Source organism: Salvelinus alpinus, chromosome 9, assembly GCF_045679555.1.
Source record: "Salvelinus alpinus chromosome 9, SLU_Salpinus.1, whole genome shotgun sequence".
Taxonomy (NCBI): domain Eukaryota; kingdom Metazoa; phylum Chordata; class Actinopteri; order Salmoniformes; family Salmonidae; genus Salvelinus; species Salvelinus alpinus.
Window position 1 is genome coordinate 86766512 of NC_092094.1, and position 21388 is coordinate 86787899.

At 44.4% G+C, this 21388-nt stretch overlaps 1 protein-coding gene and 1 pseudogene across 1 annotated transcript; one reads left to right on the forward strand and one right to left on the reverse strand.

Moving 5' to 3' along the window:
- The first annotated feature begins 776 nt into the window (after positions 1-776).
- Positions 777-10682, forward strand: LOC139530910 (pecanex-like protein 4; annotated as a pseudogene).
- A 481-nt stretch (positions 10683-11163) lies between these two features.
- dhrs7 (dehydrogenase/reductase (SDR family) member 7) lies at positions 11164-20043 on the reverse strand. Its single transcript, XM_071327705.1, has 7 exons — positions 19803-20043; positions 19081-19233; positions 18785-18891; positions 14241-14480; positions 13994-14116; positions 13036-13251; positions 11164-11732 (listed from the first exon to the last, which is right to left on the reverse strand). Exons 1-7 carry the CDS (start codon positions 19924-19926, stop codon positions 11691-11693), a joined length of 1005 nt encoding a protein of 334 aa, XP_071183806.1. The 5' UTR covers positions 19927-20043; the 3' UTR covers positions 11164-11690.
- Positions 20044-21388: the final 1345 nt, after the last annotated feature.

Here is a 21388-nt window from a genome sequence, read left to right on the forward strand (position 1 = left end):
TTAACCTAATTCTCCTGCTGCGTAAGTTCTCCTAACTTGCTACGAAAAAGTCACTTTCGGTAATAGCTGTATAGAAATGTCATTAGATAGTCCCATCTGGTGAGTGGGGAGAGCAGAAGGTCACAAGAGAAAAGAATGTGAAGTATTGGGGAAAGAAGCAGTATGTGTTAATTGTAGGGGTGCCCATGGGGCTGGGGATCAGAAGTGTCTGGTGCGAGAGAGGCAGGTTGAGTGTACCAGGGTTGGAGTAATGGAGAGGGTGTCCATATGCTGAGGCAGTGAAGAAAGTAGCGGAAGATGGGTCAATGGGGAGGGATTCTGAAAGGATTTGTGTGAGTGGTAGATCTGTGCCAGTACAGAGGGATATATATATATATAACGAGTGATATATGCTTCAGTAAGATTGGCTTTGTAGCATACATAGCAATGGTTATCAACTGTACCGCAAAAAATAGAGCCTGTGGTGGCAGCTGCGGGGAAGTATTTGGGTGTACGAGATTTGACATCAGAAGAGTTACAGTTGAGTGGTGGTGTCCCATCCTTCCAGACCCTTGGCCTGAGCTAGGATTAGATAGGTTTAAATATTGGAATAGGGTTAGATTACACAGTATTTGTAATTTTCCCCCTTTTCCCACTCAAGGTATATAGGATTTATACCCCAGTCTAGTTGGTGGCGGTAATGCAACATTTATTGGATGCCAACCGCCGTTAAACCACGAAGAAGAAGAAGACTACTAAGAAGAGAAGAAGAGCGGGGTGGAAATTGATGGGTAGGCTGACTGTTTTGTCACGACCACGCGACACACCCATTTGTCACAAAGTGCAAACTTCGCCTATCCTAGTTGGAGCGCACGCCCTCACTTCTTGTTATTATTGTTTTCTAGCCTCAAATGTTAGCTAGCTATCGTTGCTCACTGGGAACGACACATTTAGACAGCATTTTTGTATCTAAACAAATTGCTATACTTACTGTCGAAAATTAATAAGACAGTCGCTTAATTTAAAGGATATCCTATCTCTCCATTCAAAGGTACAATAGGTAAGTTAGCTAGATTGCTAAATCTAATGTAGCTAGCAAATTATTTTTTTCACAAACGTTATTTCTGACATTCGCCTCAGTAGCTAGCTAGCCATCCCATATATATGAATGCAGTTAGCGTATGCTATGCTGCTAGCTTGTATTCATGTTTTCTTTGCAACCTTGCTGCGATAACGTTAGCTAGCCCTTACTGTTTACATGTTTTAGTCAAGGTCAGTTTATACAACATGTACTAGTGTAACTATGCAATGTTATCGACCTGACTATGAACTTAGTCATCCGTGCGTGGGTGACTGACACACCCAGGCAGCCAGCTCTTTGACAGCAGTTGAAAACATACCTAGCAAATTTGTTTACAATTATACATTACTGATGTTAGGTAGGTTTTCGAGCGAGTTTGTATAAAAATAAATCTCCTGCAAGCACCATTCCTTTTGTAGCAGACATATGACTCAAGCTGCCTCTTTGATCTTGTCCTATAGGATGACACAGAAGCTAACTGCAGCCCCAGAAAGATGACCTGCACCACCCTAGGGCATGGTCGGGATGGGGCCAGATGTGCCCTTGCTCAATGAATACAAGCAGGAGTTCTGGAAGCGCTTCCCTCAGATGGTGCTGGGGGGTCTGCGCTTGAAGTTGGGCTACTGCCTTATATCTATGTCAACCAGGCGGTCTTGTTCTTGACACCATGGCTGTTGGGTGGCATTGGCACACTGCTGTGCCAGCTGCAGGAGGAGCTCCACGCTGCCGTGCTGTCTGGTATGCTCATGCTGGGGGCAGCAGTGGGTGTCCAGGCCTTGGCACTGTATGCAGCCCGCAGGAATGGCACGGTGGAGAGGTTGGGAGTGCCTAACATCCTGGCTGACGAGGAGGTGGAGTTCACCAACTGTGTAGGCCCAGAGACGGTGAGGTTCATCGCCCCGGGGAAGAGGTTTGGGGTGAACGTGGTGCTCCACACCATGCTGGCGGGGGCCCTCTGTGGGCTGGGAACATGGTATGTGCTCCTGGGCAGGTTAACTGCACTCTACGGCAGTGTGGGTGTAGCCTTGGTAGTCTTTGTCCTGAGCTGGGTGACTGTACGGCAGAGTACTCCCTTATCATCAACACGGCCACAGAGATGGCCACATTCCAGGCACAGGACACCTATGAGATCATCCCACTCATCCGACCACTCTACATATTAACTTTCATAGCTGTGGACCTTGCTGATAGGTAAGAAATAACAAAATTGGTCTTAATGACTGTTTTGAAACTTATGGATATTTTGATAGGATTGCTTACATTTTGTGATTCTTTGCTGTTTTTTTCTCTCCCAATGCTGGTGTCCAGATTTACAGATCCAGAGCTCCAGCTAACCAGTCAGGTTCTTCATGTGGTGTTCCTGGTCCTACCTCTGCTGTTGGCGCTGGGCATGCTGTCACCTCTGGACACCCTCCTCCTTTGGGGCATGGAGCAGGCTCTGGTGTTCGGTTTGGGCGGCTCTCCCATGTCCAGGAACCTTAGGTTTATTTTGCTTGCTACATCAGTTATTTTTTTGTCAACATTTAGATGCTGTCTGATTATACTTAAGTCACTGATGTAGTTCCTTGAGCTCTTTACCATATGCCTGTGTGAGCTCCTATGATTCTGTGCTCTCTGTCCTTCCTAAAGGTTGCTGGGGATGTTCGCCATATCTGCATGTGTCACTGTTTGTACCTTCTTCATCCCGTCCACTGTGGGTGTGGTCGTCTTCTCCATGGCCATGGGGTTTCTGCTTAGTTTAGATCTCAGACAATTTGGGGCACACTGTAGAGGAGGGCCCAGGGTGACCCGCGGCGACAGTGGATGGCGTAGGGGGGCATCCTCTGCCACTCCCCGTTGGTTTGGCTGGCAGTTGTGCTGCAGGGAGATGCTGCTCTACCTGGGGCTGCTGCTGGGAGCCATGGCTGAGGCAGGCCTCTTACATCACTTCCTCAGTCCCTCTCAGCCCCAGAACCTCAAGCTGCTGTCAGCTACCTCCTCATCCTCTTCATTGTCTGCTGGGCTCTCGGAGAGATCCAGGGAGCCTATGTTTTTGGAGGAGTGTTCCTCAACCCACTGTACCCAAGAGGAATGGCCAATGTCCGGGTACCGGGTGGCTGGGGCCAGGAGGGTGCTGCTCAATCCGAGTGAGCTCACCTTGCAATATAGTATTGCTTTGTCATTACTGAAACATACTATTCATGCATCTTAATACATTATATTTAACATTGACTTTGTGTTTTACATTGCAGTGTCTCCCTTTGCAATGATTGCTTTGCTGATGCTGGATGGCTCCGTTCAGCAACTCCACACAGCCTCTCTGTGTGGGATTCACCCGGGCCTTCAGAATGGTACACATGGATTATTTTATGTATAACGTAAGCATGTACTGTATATCAATCAACCAGAGTTTCTCTCTCCGGTGACCTCATGACAATTAATCCTCTGATTGTTATCAATATGATTTAAGTCATGTTGATTTGAGTAATGGGTCTCTGTTGTGCAGGTGTGGCAGAGCTTTGAGGATGCCCTGTTTCAGATGGTGGTGTCAGTGAGGCTGGCTGCAGGGGAAACCAGACTGCCTGGGTGGGACAGTATGGGCATAAGGGTAACAACACATGACATAGGCATGATATTTTTCCGGAAAAATATTTAAAGTTGAACATTGCAATTGAAGTCCTGGTTAAATCTTCAGTATCTCCCAAAATCAGAAATGCACAAAGTTTGTCTGTCATTGGTCAACCCAGGTGGGCCTGCTGAGTGATAGGCTGCTCCAGGTCCTGTCCAAGCTTAAGTTGGCCCTGGCCGTGCTGGTGACCTCCTGGACTGAGAAGAAACAGCGGCGTCAGTCGGCCGGGACCCTGAACGCTTCCCTGTGTCCTCTGCTGCTCTCTGTGGTGTTCCGGTCTGCCATGATCTCTGCTCCTCTGCTGCCCCTCTTCTCCCTGCCCATCTTCCTTTGGGCTTCCCTAGGCCTCAGCGTAGTTGGGTTGGGCCCGGGGGCACCGCCTGCCTCTGTCCAGACTCCATCTACTACCAGCAGATGAGTGGGAGCCTGGCCTGTGCTCTGAGGAGTACCTTCACCAGGGGATCACTTGGTTTGTGGGTGTCATTCTTTAGTTATTTTCCCCTGTTTCTTATTTTCTTCCATTCATTGGTGAACAGTGTTTTCCACTAGCGCTGGCTGTCGGCTAAACAGCAGATTAGACTCATTTTCAGCCGGCTACTTTTTCCACTTGAATTAACTAGGCTACTTTAAAAAAAGTTAAAAGTCAGACGAGCCCTCTCCCGCTACAATAAACGATGTCTCTTCTAGCGATCTATTGATAGGACAGGTGCCTGTCAGTCACAAAGCGAGCGATGACAGGGAAACAATGCTGGTTTGACAGTCTGCTGTGGGCAGTGTGATTTTGTGCGCGCTGAGGTTCGGTTGGTTGTAGTCAAATTTATTTACACAGAGGAAGGGGAGAGCATGATGCTTTGAGTGAATTTCAGGGCTCTACGATGTGACCATTATACTTTCATAATCGCCTATAAGTAGATGCGTATGAACTGAAAAAGTAAGCTTAAATATGAGCATGTGCGAGTTGTGATTTATAGCAACAACAAAAAAATCCAGCCGTAGCTATTTTCAATGTCTTTATGCAATTGTGTTTCATAGCTGGTAGCTAATCACAAAGAACCATAGAAATAAGAATGATTTATTTCTATACAAAGACCTATGTAGAGTCCCATATATCCCAACTTGTGCGCAACAACAGTGCCTTGGCCGTAGCAACTGTGCCTGGGGCGGTGTGCGCACTGAAATATATTTTTAGAAGCGCACAACCATAAAGTTGGTCGAATTTACCAAAAAGTCTACTGAAGTGTGACTTTGTCCTTGTGTTTCTTGGCTCTTGACATTGTTTTGTTCACACGCTAGGTTGTTCAATATTTGTTTGAGCTTGCTCAATTGGTACTAGCAAAGGTATGTCGGAGAATCTCAGTCAGACATGTGAATTCCACCGTTACCACGGTAAAGGCCCGCCCCTTAGAGACAGGCTCAGAGACAGTTTATCTACAAACCATCAGACTGCTGAACACTTGAACTGGACTGACCACCTGCTCTGATTCTCTGCATCTTAGCACACAGACACATTTACAGTGCATTCAGAAAGTATTTAGAACCCTTCACTTTGTTACAGCCTTATTCTAAAATTAATTAAATACCCCCCCCCCCAGGTTAAGACATGTTTGTATATGTAATGTAAATAAGGTATTTTTTTTATTTTAAGTATTCATACCCTTTGCTATGACTCAATTGAGCTCAGGTGCATCCTGTTTCCATTGATCATCCTTGAGATGTTTTTACAACTTTATTGGAGTCCACCTGTGGTAAATTCAATTGATTGGACAGGATTTGGAAAGGCACACACCTGTCTATTTAAGGTCCCACAGATGACAGTATATGTCAGAGCAAAAACCAAGCCATAAGGTCAAAGACATTGTCTGTAGAGCTCCGAGACAAGATTGTGTCAAGGCACAGATCTGGGGAAGGGTACCAAAAAATGTCTGTAGCATTGAAGGTCCCCAAGAACACAGTGGCCTCCATTTTTAAATGGAAGAAGTTTGGAACCACCAAGACGCTTCCTAGAGCTGGCTTCCTGGCCAACTGAGCAATCGGTGGAGTAGGGCCTTGGTCAGGGAGGTGACCAAGAACCCGATGGTTGCTCTGACAGAGCTCCAGAGTTCCTCTGTGGAGATGGGGGGAATCAACCAGAAGGACAACCATCTCTGCAGCACTCCACCAATCAGTTCTTTATGGTAGAGTGGCCAGACGGAAGCCACTGCTCAGTAAAAGGCACATTACAGCCCGCTTGGAGTTTGCCAAAAGGCACTTAAAAGGACTCTGACCATGAAACAAGATTCTCTGGTCTGATGAAACCAAGATTGAACTCTTTGGCCTGAATGCCAAGCGTCACGTCTGGAGGAAACCAGGCACCACTCAACACCTGGGCAATCACATCCCTACGGTGATGCATGGTGGTGGCAGCATCATGCTGCGGGGATGTTTTTCAGCAGCAAGGACTGGGAGACTAGTCAGGATCAAGAGAAAGATGAACGGAGCAAGGCCAGAGATCCTTGATGAAAACCTGCTCCAGAGCACTCAGGACCTCCGACTGGGGCGAAGGTTCACCTTCCAACAGGACAACGACCCCAAGCATAAAGCCAAGACAACGCAGGCTTCAGGACAAGTGTCTGAATGTCCTTGAGTGGCCCAGCAAGAGCCTGGACTTGAACCCGATCTAAAATCTCTGGAGAGATCTGAAAATAGCTTTGCAGCAACATTCCCCATCTAACCTGACAGAGCGTGACAGGATCTGCAGAGAAGAATGGGAGAAACTCCCCGAATACAGGTGTGCCAAGCTTGTAGAGTCATACCCAAGTACTCAAGGCTGTAATCACTGCCAAAGGTGCTTCAACAAAGTACTGAGTAAAGGGTCTGAATACTTAAGTAAATGTGATGTTTTAAATTATAAAATTTGCAAAAATATCTAAACCTGTTTTTGCTTTGTCATTATGCGGTATTGTGTGTAGATTGCTGAGAACCCCCCCCCCCCCCCCCCCCCAATTTAATCAATTTTAGAAGGCTGTAACGTAACAAATTTTGGAAAAAGTGAAGGGGTCTGAATACTTTCCAAATGCACTGTAGTTCAGCAAAAACTTCAAACCGGGGAGGCCTGGCTTGTTACTTTTTCTATTTGGCTTGCGACTCCAGGTACTGGGTGAAGTGAAAGTACTTTGATATAACTTTAATAATTTCTAGACATGACTTTGTAGCTTATGTACAATGTATGAAATGATAATGGCGAGGTAAACATTACATTTACACCGGCAGTAATGTTGTCAGACTTCCTTATTTACCCACACTTTACAGTATACATTACATACTGCATTAGGTGTTGGGCATATGTTTTCAGTTGAATCTTTAACCCCTATTGTTGGGAGAAGCCATTAATTTCCCAACCACAAGCAGTTAGAACAGAACACCATAGTGCACTCAAGGTGTTCCAGCTCCAGCTCCGTGTCCTCATGGTTGTTTTTTTACTCACTGTGTATGTTGACTCAATCGCAGTGACAGTGAACTTTTAGATTGGTCGAGCAGGGAATGTATGCAGATGAGAGCCGGGCGGGGGGAGCCTCTTACTGTTTCATATTAAGAGGAATGTTGTTGCGAGTTGCTCAGTAGAGCCGTCGGCAGTAATGTAAGCTTGCAGGATCCAGTTGTGATTCCCGAGAAGTGACCCGAACAAAATCGCTCTGATCTGTATTCATTACATCCAAATGTTTCAACACCATTAACCTCAATACTCTAAAGCCAGCCAGAGCTTCTTCCAAAAAATGTGTTCAGTGCTCTATTTGCTGTCAGGAGGGGGCAAGGAAAAAACTGAGCAAGTACAAGCTTAATTATTTATTGATTGACTACTCGAAACAGAAAAAATTGCTATAGTAATGTCATCACTCAATCTTATTGTTTTCTTGGCTAACTGAGGGTGCCTGAGCTGTGATGTTTAATTTAGGCTAAGCGCTTGTTGGGCATGCTATACCCAGTAGAAAGAGGAGAGTTTGTAGTGTAGTGTTCTTTTTTTCCCTTTGCCCCCTCTGTGACATTGGCGGCTGTGCATCAGTGAGCATTGAGCGGGAGCGGAGAACGCACAGCGTGTCATTTCCCATCGCGAGGCAGCGTCGGTGACTATTCCGAGACGCCGCTTTAGGATATGACATTATCCTTGAACACTAGTCAAACTTAAACGAAGGCAACCATCGCTCTGCCACTACAATTTCACCAAAAATGTCTGTCCGCTCTCCCCTCTGTCGACCAAAAATGAAATGCCCCCTCCTACAAATTCCCCAAGTCTACTCCCATGAGAGGAATGAATATTTAGAGACTAATGGAAAGCAGAGAAATAGAAGGAATTCACTATTTAGATCTGTGCAGTCAGCCAGTTTAAACTGTATCATGACCTTCCTCTACAACTGAAATGGTAAGTTAATCCGACAGCCAAGTTATCCACAGCCGAAAGACTCACTACTGATGCAAAATGAAAGGGTTCTGTGACCAGGGGGAACTTATCTATGTATATACTCCAAGCTTTCTCATCTTCAGCATCTCTTGACTGCATGTCCTATAATAATAATTTACCACTGGGATGACTGTGACCAAGTATAACACCACTCAAAGGCTGGGATGAGAATATGCTATGAATAGGGACAAGAGGCGTAATGGAATAAGCCTTACCCGAAATCTTAGCTGTGGATAAGTGTATGAAGAAGCTGATAGGCCTACATTTGATTTCTTTCCTCCCCTCTGAAGGTTCTCTGGCTCCTGGCCCCCACTTCCTGGGTCGCTTCCAGGACACCGCATGGTTTGGATCATGATCTTGGAGAGAGGATATGGCTACTGCACGGTCAACATCAAGGTACTGGTTCATTAATGGTTATGTGTTTGAATCGCTCATTTGTGGTGAACTCATTTGACCATTTTGTTTCAGGGTCTGGAGCTGCAGGAGACGTCGTGCCATACAGTGGAGGCTCGGAGGGTGGATGAGGTGTTTGAGGGGGCCTTTGAGCGCCCTAAGCGGCTTGGTCTCAACCAGGGATTAAACCTGCACTTACCCCTTGTGCTGCCCTGCCTGTCCACGTCTACTCTGATGCCTGAAATGTGCTTTCGGGTATCATTGACTCGCATGACCTGAGGAAGCTCCAGGATGACTTCCTGAAGGCCCTGGTGTGGCTGCTGCTGAGGAACTCTGTCCAGAGACATAAGACTTTTACTGGGGACACCGGGAAAGGGAAGTAGCCTCCCATCTTGGCCAGTCAACTGTCACCCAGCCTGCAGAGGCTGTCATGGTGGAGTCCGTCTCCTCTCTCAAGTTTAGACGGGACAGCTCCAGTTTGACCTTCTCCGGTGACTGGTCAGATGAGGATGACCTGTTTGGGGCTCAGCCAGCCAGGAGGACGGTGGTGCTGGTAAGTACGGTGGTCCAGCTGGGACACACAGTGCTCCACACCAGCCCCTCACTGCCAGGCTCTGTGGAGATGGACAGGTTTGAAAACATGGCCCTCTCGTCCCTCCAGCCTCTGGGGCTCCCGGCTGTGGACAAGGGCAGGAACCCTGAAGTAACCCCCACAGAGTTCTCCGGCATCTTGGCCCATGCAAACTTCAGCTGCCCCCACACTGAGCTGTTCAGTCTGCCCCCTGGGTAGAGGACATCCCCCTTATCATCCCGGTTGCAGCAGCCCTATGCTTTTGTTCCCTGAGTGGTTTCGGTTCACTCTGGGGCAGTTGGCACTGTCCATTCAGGACAAGGCTTTGGAAGATGTGACCAAAGCCCTGAAGGAAGATGAGGAGCTGAGGGACCTGTCATGCCTCATCTCCCTGGGGGCAGAGTCTGCCTTTACCAGCCCCAGCTATGTCTACAGGGTCTACTGTGGGGACGTGCCTTGGACAGAGGGGCTGGAGTGGCTCTCTGAAAACAAATTACTTCACCAGCTTGCACTTAAGGCTTTCAGGTAAAGAGGGCAGGGGTGAAACATGGGTGTAGCTGCTATCCAACATAGGGAATCTAAAACGTATATACTGGATGTGTGTTACACATATTCAATATTGCTATCCAAACTAAGCTTGTCCCTGATCTATTTACCTGCAGGTACAGTTTCAAGCTGCTGTTTGATCAGGTGAGTCTGGGGCCAATAGAGAGTCTTGAGGAGCTGTTCAGCACACTGGAGGAGTATGAGAGGGACTGGTACATCGGCCTGGTGGCTGACAGGCTGGCAGGACTGTGTCCTACAGGAGAAACTCTTCCTCTTCTCACCGGGCCATGACCTCACCCTGGAAACCAAACTCACCACACTACACCTGTGTTTCTGTTACCTTACTAACTCACAGGGTTCTCACTAAAGTAACCCAACAAACAACTGATGAACTATTAACATTGCTTAAAAATTGTTTGTTTGTATAGAGTGGTTTGTGTAGTCTTATCTTTGGGGTGTGTATATTTTAAACTGAGCTAGTGGTCAGTACAGTAAGTGATCTCTACCTGCCTGTCTCCACAGAGCACTTACACAGGGCTGGTTCAGGTAGGCCGTCTGAATGAGGTGGTGGTGCGTGGCTAGTGGGCTAACCTGTCCTGGGACCTGCTCTACGCCACCAACGATGATGAGGAGCACTACAGCATCCAGGCCCACCCCATCATGCTGAGGAACCTCACTGTCCAGGCACCCGACCCCCTCTGGGGTACCCCATCTACTCCTCTGTCCCCCTGCACCTCCCCTGCTTCTAACCCCAACCCCTTGTTGGGATACGCCATCTTCACTAACTCCCCTATACCCACCCTGCCTCTGGTTTTCCTAACTTTATCACTGGGTAAGCCCAATGTTGTGGGCTGTAAATGTAACCCATCTAGAGGTCGGCAACAGGCGAGCCAAAACTGGCCCGCAATTCATTTTTGGCCCCAAAAAGTTTTGTAAAATACAAGATTCAATGTATTTGGGGGATTTTAGTTTGTGAAAAAAATACTAGAAATCACTAGAAATTCAACAAAAAGTGTTTCATTTAGGAAATCTGTTCCAGTGTTCCTACAAATAAAAACAGGTGCTCGTGTCTCAATGTATGAAATATTTTTTTGCTAAATTCAATCTCTTTTGGGCTTAGTTGTGGTCAAATGGCAGTTTACAAGTTATAATTATTTTGCGTCCCCTCGGCAAAAATCGTCCCGCAGCTGAATCTAGTCGCCTACCCCTGCACAAGGGTATCTTAGGAAAGTACCTGGAAGGCAGATTAAAACAAATGGTTTCATTCATGCAGGAGCGACATTACCAAAGGTGTGGTACTAGTTCAAACAACGGAATATCAGCTTTCTGGAGAGAAAAAAATATTTACATGGGATATAATTGTTCAGAATACATTTATCATTCTGGAAAAAACAATTGTATCATGTGTAAATAAAATTTAAATCAGATACAACCACCTTCCCCTCAAGAGGACAGCCAACACAGTGCCAATTTCATGATAAACTTATTTAGCAAATGTTTTCCCTCAAATACAGTTATGTAATGCTCCCAAAGGCAAAATGGGACAAAGATTTTGCTTTTTTTTAATTTATTTTTATTCAGTGTTAAATTCAAGGATGTGCCTTTCGGTTGGTCTTCATATTGCTATCATTTTGTTTACAGTTCTTGTTTTTAAGACTAACTAATGTTCTCTTGTACATACTGATGTGTGTAATTGTATATACACTTATAATAACGTTTTCAAAGAAACCTGATAGGCTATTGTTTACTGGAGATTGGTTAGTGCTATAGACATTCATCACAGATCTGTGGGGAGTGCATTAATTATACTCCACCTATCAGACAATCTAATCAATTTTAATGTTCCTCCTTATTCTGAAATACTTTTTCCCCCATCAACTGAGTCAGCCTGGACACATCCTAATTTCATAGGCTAGAGGAAAATCTTCAATGTTTCTATTTCCACCCTCATCCCTATTCTTCTGCTTTGTGAAGAGGGCTGTCCTAAAACATTTTCCTTTCAGCTAAAAATGAGACAATTGCTTCCAGGTTCAAGTTAACCCATTTCAAGGTGGAGCTCAAGCATTTGGAATGCCTTTCAGGAAGACTTGGGCTTTGTGAAGTAAGCAGAGTCTGCGTCCTGTAAAACAAAGCTTAATTTTAAAGTTATCTTTTTTCGACTGTAAAAACAAATCTGTAGCACATGCCAAATATAAACATTTTACATTCTGGGGAGACGCTGTCACTCAAGAAGTTAAGGCATCAGAACATGGACTTGTCAACAGGATGATGTGGGAATGGGTCATATCTCAGTTTAATGAAAGGTGACTGATTCTACTTTATCCATATGTCCTATGTTCTGAGGCTGATCTTGCTTCATTGTCTGTTTCAGGTGTCTAGATTTCAAATACTGTTCATTGACAGATGAAGAATGAAAACCTGCAAACTCACTATCTAAGTTGCCTTTGCCTTTCCTCAGTCTGTATTTTCTCTCCTTTGTATACTTTTTTTAATATATTGACCAAACCTTGAGCATTCCAACACACAACTAAACCACAGTGGTTGGGTGACATTGTCCATCCAAATCCTGACACAAAAATGTCTGGTCAGTCAGAAAATGACCTTTCTGCGTGGCCCTCAGCTATCCAGCAGAGGCCACCAGACGTAGAAGTCAGTAAGTCAGTCACTGCCACTGGGAAGCAGTCATGCCCACTGCTATACCCTGGCCAGTGTGGCCGCCCCCTTCTCTTTATCAGGCTGAAGCAAGGTCAGTAACAGCTGAGCCCCCTAGCTGTTAAGAGACAGCTCTAAATAGAGTCTGCTTTACTGAAGTATTTGACTGTTCACACGGTTAGTGTCCCCTTATTCCTGGCCTGGCAAGGTTAACCTTAGAGAATGTGAAAGCAAGACCATGCATAAACGATGCCTAGTGCAGGGATGGGCAATTCCAATCCTCTAGGGTCTGATTGGTGTCACTTTTGCCCCATCCCCATCTAACCCACCTGACTCCAATAATCATGATCTTCAGTTTAGAAGGAAATTAGTTTAATCAGCTGTGGGATGGGAGGGAAAGTGTGACACCACTCCAGCCCAGAGAACTGGAGTTGCCCATCCCTGGCCTAGTGTGTTTCACCCACCTCGTCCTTGTGTACACCCAACAGTACACATTTTTGTTGTAGCCCCAGACAAACTCACCTGATTCAACTTGTTGAGGACTTGATGATTAATTGACAAGTTGAATCAGGTGTGCTTGTCCGGGGCTACAACAAATGTGTACTGTTGGGGGTACTGGAGGAGACTGGAGTTGGGAAACACTGGTCTATGGAATACACTGAGCTCTGATCATTCTATAGGCAAAACTGTAACAATATATAGTATGCAGCTCAGAAAACACATTCTTAAGCAAAATCATGTTGCGAGACCTACAGAAAACCAATACTAACCAGGCCAGCCTTGAAGTTCTGCACCCTCTTCCTGCCCAGCACATCAGTGATGAACCAGGCCCAGGTGGGAGCATACTGCCACACATAGTAGAACAGCAGAAAGGGCTGCTGGGCAATCCACATCTCCTTGGTGCCATTGGCTATACCCACCAGGATGAGACGCACACAACGACTAGTGACCATCTTGTGTTGCTGGTCCCCAGCAGTGGGAATGGCCTTAGATATGGAAGGGATAAGACAGGAAATTAATGTCAACACTCATACAAAAATGTTCAATTCAACGGAAGTTAAATCATACCAGCAGCATACCACCCTGCATACCACTGTTGGCTTGCTTCTGAAGCTAAGCAGGGTCGGTCCTGGTCAGTCCCTGGATGGGAGACCAGATGCTGCTGGAAGTGGTGTTGGAGGGCCAGTAGGAGGCACTCTTTCCTCTGGTCTGAAAAATATCCCAATGCCCCAGGGCAGTGATTGGGGACACTGCCCTGTGTAGGGTGCCGTCTTTCGGATGGGACGTTAAACGGGTGTCCTGACTCTCTGAGGTCATTAAAGATCCCATGGCACTTATCGTAAGAGTAGGGGTGTTAACCCCGGTGTCCTGGCTAAATTCCCAATCTGGCCCTCAAACCATCATGGTCACCTAATAATCCTCAGTTTATAATTGGCTCATTCATCCCCCTCCTCTCCCCTGTAACTATTCCCCAGGTCGTTGCTGCAAATGAGAACGTGTTCTCAGTCAACTTACCTGGTAAAATAACGGTAAAATAAAAAATAAAAATAAAAATACTTTAATGACAATTATTTGAAAGACCAATGGCTTTCCCATGAATGCGTTTGTGACATCTTGACAATAACAAAATGTGATGCAATTGCAACATGTCCAATGTCGATGTAAAATTAAGCATGAATTCAGCAATAATGTGAATTAAAATTATCACAAATTGGAAGCAAAACCAACCTTTCCCACTTCTTCTGTGAAAGCATTCTGGACTATCTGTGACTGTACAGGCCCTGGACATACTGTGCTGATGAGTATCCTTGGGTATTCAGTCAGCTCTGTTCGAAGAGAATTGAAGAAGCCCTGTGGAAAAAGTAGATTGTCATCTCAAGATCGTAATCAATTTATCTCAAGATCGTAATCAATTTATCTATCTAGATGTTGTACAACTACAAACGGGCAGAGGGTGGCCCATGATTGATCTAACCTGAAGAGCGTGTTTACTGGCAGAGTATCCGGTTGCCAGAGGTGCCCCAGCCAGGCCGACCACACTGCTTACAGTAACTACACTGCCCGACCCTCGCTGTGTCATGTGGGGCAACACCTGCTTGGTAAGTGACACTGTGCCCAGGAAGTTGAGCTCCATCAGTGCCTGGTACACATCCACACTGGTCTCCAGGCACAGAGAACGCTGGCTGCGGCCACCATTGTTAACCAGGATGTCAATCTAAATGGGCATAGTGCAGAGAGAGACCGGAACAAAGCAAGCCATATATCACCAATTATCTTATTCTTCAAAGGAATTCATTGAATTCATGATACACTGGTAACAAAATCAAGACTTGGTTGTGAACATTTCTGCCAAAGGTATAATCAAAACACAGATTACAAGTGGAAACAACCTCATGTCTCAGAATAAGAGAACACGTCTAATAAGACGGCGCTAATACTGGACTTAGCCTTGAATTTTCATGTTGAGCATGTGCATAATTTGCCTTTGGGAGCTGGTTGGTAGTAAGCTAGTCTGATTAATCAGACTGTAATACACAATGAATTGGTATATACAGCAAGAAACATGTGTGTACAAAATCGTTGACAGTACATGTTCTTTACAAACCAGAATATTGAATAAAATGACATGTGAACTTACTCTACTGGTTGTCTGTGCGGTTTGTACTTCAGCTGCACAAAATTTGAGACAAAATATCCACAGGAAAGTATTGGATAAGTGACTTTTTAGACAGCCGGTAGGTATATAGTTCGGTACAATTAAAATTGTATATTCTGAATCAGGGGAGGATGGAGAACAATCCACACCTCAGTAAAGAATATACCTACCGGCTCTCTAAAAAGTTGGGTAAACAATACTTTGCTGTGGACATTTTGTCTCAGAGACAACCGGTAGAGTAAGTTCAAATGTAATTTTATTTAACATTCTGGCTTGCAAGGAACATTTACAAAATTTTACACACAAATGTTTACGGCTGTATATACCAATTATTTGTGTATTACAGCCTGAATAATATGTATTGTCTTATAAATAAGGCCAGTCTGGTTAGACTTAAGTAAATGCGAAGAAAGTATGTCCTACATCAGTGGTTCCCAAACTGAGGGGGTCGGCAGGGGGTCAAGCCACGGTGGGAACCACACATGCAGAGATCTTCCGTTCACCTACTCTGCATCTCACAAAGACATGGCGGTTGGAACCAAAAATCGCAAATTTGGACTCATCAGACCAAAGGACAGATTTCCACCGGTCTAATGTTCATTGCTTGTGTTTCTTGGCCCAAGCAAGTCTCTTCTTATTATTGGTGTCCTTTAGTAGTGGTTTCTTTGCAGCAATTCGACCATGAAGGCCTGATTCACGCAGTCTTCTCTGAACAGTTGATGTTGAGATGGGTCTGTTACTTGAACTGTGTTAAGCATTTATTTAGACTGCAATTTCTGAGGCTGGTAACTCTAATGAACATATCCTCTGTGTCTCTTCCTTTCCTGTTGGCGGTCTTCATGAGAGCCAGTTTCATCATAGCGCTTGGTGGTTTTTGCGACTGCACTTGAAGAAACTTTCAAAGTTCTTGAGATTTTCCGGATTGACTGACCTTCATGTCTTAAAGTAATGATGGACTGTCGTTTCTCTTTGCTTATTTGAGCTGTTCTTGCCAAAATATGGACTTGGGCTATCTTCTGTATACCACCCCAACCTTGTCACAACACAACTGATTGGCTCAAACGCAGTAAGAAGGGATGAAATTAGAGTGTCTAGTTTGAGAAACAGACACCTCACAAGTCCTCAACTGGCAGCTTCATTAAATAGGACCCACAAAACACCAGTCTCAACGTCAACAGTGAAGAGGCGACTCCGGGATGCTGGCCTTCTAAGCAGAGTTGCAAAGAAAAAGCCATCTCAGACTGGCCAATAAAAAGAAAAGCTTAAGATAGGCAAAAGAACACAGAACACAGACACTGGACAGAAGAACTCTGACTAGAAGGCCAGCATCACGGAGTCGCCTCTTCACTGTTGACGTTGAGACTGGTGTTTTGCGGGTACTATTTAATAAAGCTGCCAGTTGAGGACTTGTGAGGCGTCTGTTTCTCAAACTAGACAGTAATGTACTTGTCCTCTTGCTCAGTTGTGCACTGGGGCCTACCACTCTTTCTATTCTGGTTAGAGCCAGTTTGCTCTGTTCAGTGAAGGGAGTATTTCACAGCGTTGTGTGAGATCTTCAGTTTCTTGGCAATTTCTCGCATGGAATAGCCTTCATTTCTCAGAACAAGAATAGACTGACGAGTTTCAGAAGAAAGTTATTTGTTTCTGGCCATTTTGAGCCTGTAATCGAACCCACAAATGCTGATGATCCAGAAACTAAACTAGTCTAAAGAAGGCCAGTTTTATTGCTTCTTTAATCAGTACAACAGTTTTCAGCTGTGCTAACATAATTGCAAACGGGTTTTCTAATGATCAATTAGCCTTTTAAAATTATAAACTTGGATTATTGGATAAATTTGATGTTATTTTAATGGACCAAAAAATTGCTTTTCTTTAAAAAACAATGACATTTCGAAGTGACCCCAACCGTTTGAACGGTAGTGTGTGTGTGTGTGTATATATATATATATATATATATACTGCTCAAAAACATAAAGGGAACACTAAAATAACACATCCTAGATCTGAATGAATGAAATATTCTTATTAAATACTTTTTTCTTTACATAGTTGAATGTGCTGACAACAAAAATCACACAAAAATGATCAATGGAAATCAAATTTATCAACCCATGGAGGTCTGGATTTGGAGTCACACTCAAAATTAAAGTGGAAAACCACACTACAGGCTGATCCAACTTTGATGTAATGTCCTTAAAACAAGTCAAAATGAGGCTCAGTAGTGTGTGTGGCCTCCACGTGCCTGTATGACCTCCCTACAACGCCTGGGCATGCTCCTGATGAGGTGGCGGATGGTCTCCTGAGGGATCTCCTCCCAGACCTGGACTAAAGCATCCGCCAACTCCTGGACAGTCTGTGGTGCAACGTGGCGTTGGTGGATGGAGCGAGACATGATGTCCCAGATGTGCTCAATTGGATTCAGGTCTGGGGAACGGGCGGGCCAGTCCATAGCATCAATGCCTTCCTCTTGCAGGAACTGCTGACACACTCCAGCCACATGAGGTCTAGCATTGTCTTGCATTAGGAGGAACCCAAGCCTACCGCACCAGCATATGGTCTCACAAGGGGTCTGAGGATCTCATCTCGGTACCTAATGGCAGTCAGGCTACCTCTGGCGAGCACATGGAGGGCTGTGCGGCCCCCCAAAGAAATGCCACCCCACACCATGACTGACCCACCGCCAAACCGGTCATGCTGGAGGATGTTGCAGGCAGCAGAACGTTCTCCACGGTGTCTCCAGACTCTGTCACATCTGTCACATGTGCTCAGTGTGAACCTGCTTTCATCTGTGAAGAGCACAGGGCGCCAGTGGCGAATTTGCCAATCTTGGTGTTCTCTGGCAAATGCCAAACGTCCTGCACGGTGTTGGGCTGTAAGCACAACCCCCACCTGTGGACGTCGGGCCCTCATACCACTCTCATGGAGTCTGTTTCTGACCGTTTGAGCAGACACATGCACATTTGTGGCCTGCTGGAGGTCATTTTGCAGGGCTCTGGCAGTGCTCCACCTGCTCCTCCTTGCACAAAGGCGGAGGTAGCGGTCCTGCTGCTGGGTTGTTGCCCTCCTACGGCCTCCTCCACGTCTCCTGATGTACTGGCCTGTCTCCTGGTAGCGCCTCCATGCTCTGGACACTACGCTGACAGACACAGCAAACCTTCTTGCCACAGCTCGCATTGATGTGCCATCCTGGATGAGCTGCACTACCTGAGCCACTTGTGTTGGTTGTAGACTCCGTCTCATGCTACCACTAGAGTGAAAGCACCGCCAGCATTCAAAAGTGACCAAAACATCAGCCAGGAAGCATAGGAACTGAGAAGTGGTCTGTGGTCACCACCTGCAGAACCACTCCTTTATTGGGGGTGTCTTGCTAATTGCCTATCATTTCCACCTGTTGTCTATTCCATTTGCACAACAGCATGTGAAATGTATTGTCAATCAGTGTTGCTTCCTAAGTGGACAGTTTGATTTCACAGAAGTGTGATTGACTTGGAGTTACATTGTGTTGTTTAAGTGTTCCCTTTATTTTTTTGAGCAGTGTATATATACACACATGAAACAATTTCAAGGAACGCAGTCCAGCTTCAAACTGAACGCACAAGGTGCAATTTCAAAATTGGGTAGTGAATCATCAGTTCCTCTTGTCATGTTAGTCATTGCATACACCACCCCCCCCCCCCCCGAGTGAAAATGTTTGGGAACCCGTCCGACATGACTAATGCCTGGTTACTTCTTCAACCTTTATTGAGTGGTTAATCAATTGGAAATGGTCAAACACTGAGTTAAATTGAACTAACTTAAAATCCCGACAAAATAAAGAGCGATAAGGGAGAGTTATTACAAATTATCAAGTGTAGTGGTCTTACATTGCCAAAGTGCTGGATAGCAGTTTTCATTTTTGCCTCATGGGACGCTCTCTCCAGCAAATCAAGTGGAAGAACAAGAATATCCTTATCTTTCAAGTTGGAGCACTCTTGGGAATGAAAAATGTTGTTAACTGGTCTGCAAATGAAAGGGCTAGGTGTATAAAATCACACTTACTACTGTGACTGCATTGAAGCAGTAAGCTATGTAATTTATAATGCTTAACAGTAAAGAGAATTAACCTAATTGTGTGCGAGAGAATACGGTTTTCATTAGACGAGAGAACTATCATCCTCACCCAAACAGTGAAGTTTCACCCTATCCAACTGATCCACACGGCGGGCAGATAGAATCAGACGAGACCCACATCGAGCTAGTTGGTAAGCCAGCTCCTCCCCTATGCCACTGGAGGCTCCTGTGACCCACACCACCAGTCCTTTCAACTTGGTCTCTAGAAAACAAGCAGCAGATTGTGTTACTTTTCACAGCAAATACTGAGTAACAGTACTACAACGTTGTTTGAGGAGGGTGGTGAACAGTCATATTGTGCCATACAGTTGTAGCGGTCATATTCACCGTCACCCGGTTTCTCCAACCATTATAGAACAGGTCCTTCCACGTTGTTGTAATTTTCCCCTATTGGCCCTGGAGGGCAAGCAACCAATGTAATACAAAGACATTTTGTTTATATGACAAATTCTGTAGCCGGACCTCTCTGGATCTCCAGATGTTCCATATCATTGCAACATTGTGTGGCCATTGCTGTTCAAATCTGAATGAGATCCTGAGAGGTCAAAGTCTGCTTGGTGCTCAGACTACAGAACGTGTCATCAAAACAACCTCTGTGTTACATTAGATGGATTCTTCAACATGGATCTGCACTGAAACAATGTAGATATACAAGTGAGAGTAACGTGTAACAGTCTGTATTGAAAGATTGACTCCTCGTACATTGCCACATTGTGGCGACTGCCTTGAGTTATTGGTCAATACAAGTTAATTAAGGGACAGGTGTGTTACCTGGCTTGCTCCCAAACAAGGTTGCCCATAGTAAGGTCAAGTCAGCGTCCGCAAATATGAAGCACACAAACTGTACAAGCAAGTAAAGTGCAATTCCTGTGAGCAACGTCACGCCCAAATCCATAGTCTTCTGGCTTGTGTGAAAATGTTATCAAAGTCGCAGTACAAGAACAACAGTTATCTGCTCTCCAGCGTTAGAAAAAAAACGCTGTAATAAAAACGTAAATAACCCGGAAGCGACTATTAATAGAAACGAAAACACTTCCGGTTACAGTTTACTCTATTAGAAAATATTAAAGAAATATTTAGAATTTAGAAATATATGTCAGGATAAATAGACAATGTTCATGCTGATATTTGGCGCACTGTGCCGCTTTAATAGAGACAGAGAGTGATAAAGGATAATGTGACTGAAAGAAATGTATTAGTGAGAAAAATAAGATTGGCCACAGCTATTTCCATACGAAATGTATTTTTGTTTCTGTTAATTCTGTGTTTGCCTTTACAATGTTTAATCCATTTATGGGTTTTTGTTTTGATATGACATACACATCAACCACTGCTAGAGGATATCTTCTTTTTTTTCTTTTTTTTATTAACATCAAATCAATACAGAAAGTACATAAGGGAACACAAGTATATATAGATTATATATAATGGACAATCTAGCTAGGGGGTACAAATATCACATTACAATTACACAAGGACCTTAAGGGACATACATACACTTACAATTCTAACAGCTTGTTTGTTAGTAGAGTATTTAATAGTCTTAAAATACAGTTAAATTTATTTTTGTAGGGTAAGAAAATGTGTTTTTTTGTTAGTAAATTTACATTTGTGTATATGAAATTTGGCCAAAAGAATAATGAAATGAATTACATAAAAATGTTTCAGCTTATTTTTATCGTATGTAAAGAATCCAAGCAGTACATCTCTCCACAATAGTGTAAAATCTTCATAAATGTGTTCAATTATAAATCTACTGATGTCTTGCCACAGTTTTCTTACATGTATACAATGCCAAAAAAGATGCAACACTGTTTCTGGGTGGTCATTACAAAAGGAGCAATTTGAATTTATGTTTTCCTTAAACTTCTTCATATAGTGGTTGGCAGGGTAATATTTATGAATAATTTTAAAGGAAACCTCCTTCATTTTGTTAACCAGTAGGTATGTGTGTGGCAACATCCAAAATTTTCCCCAACAGATATTATCAATAAATCCATTCCAATAAGGCATGACATAAGGTATAGATACAACATCCTGCTGAAACAAGGTTCGTATCGCTCTGTTGTTGAATGGGCCAAAAGAGAAACAAATCTTTCCTACTGATGAGTCAACAGGGTCAATAGAAGGTAGGCTCTGAGGGTCAGGTCTTGACACGTTCCTGAATAACAGAGCAACACCTGAGGGAATGGCGTCTAAAACAATTGCAAAATCTTTAGGTGTTACAGGGACCTTGTAAAGAGATAAGAATTCCTTATAACTGAGTAAAAGACCCTCTGCATTTACCAGTTGGCTCACCAATAGGATATTATTTCGGAACCAATATTCTAAAAACAAAGAAGTATTTTTATACAATA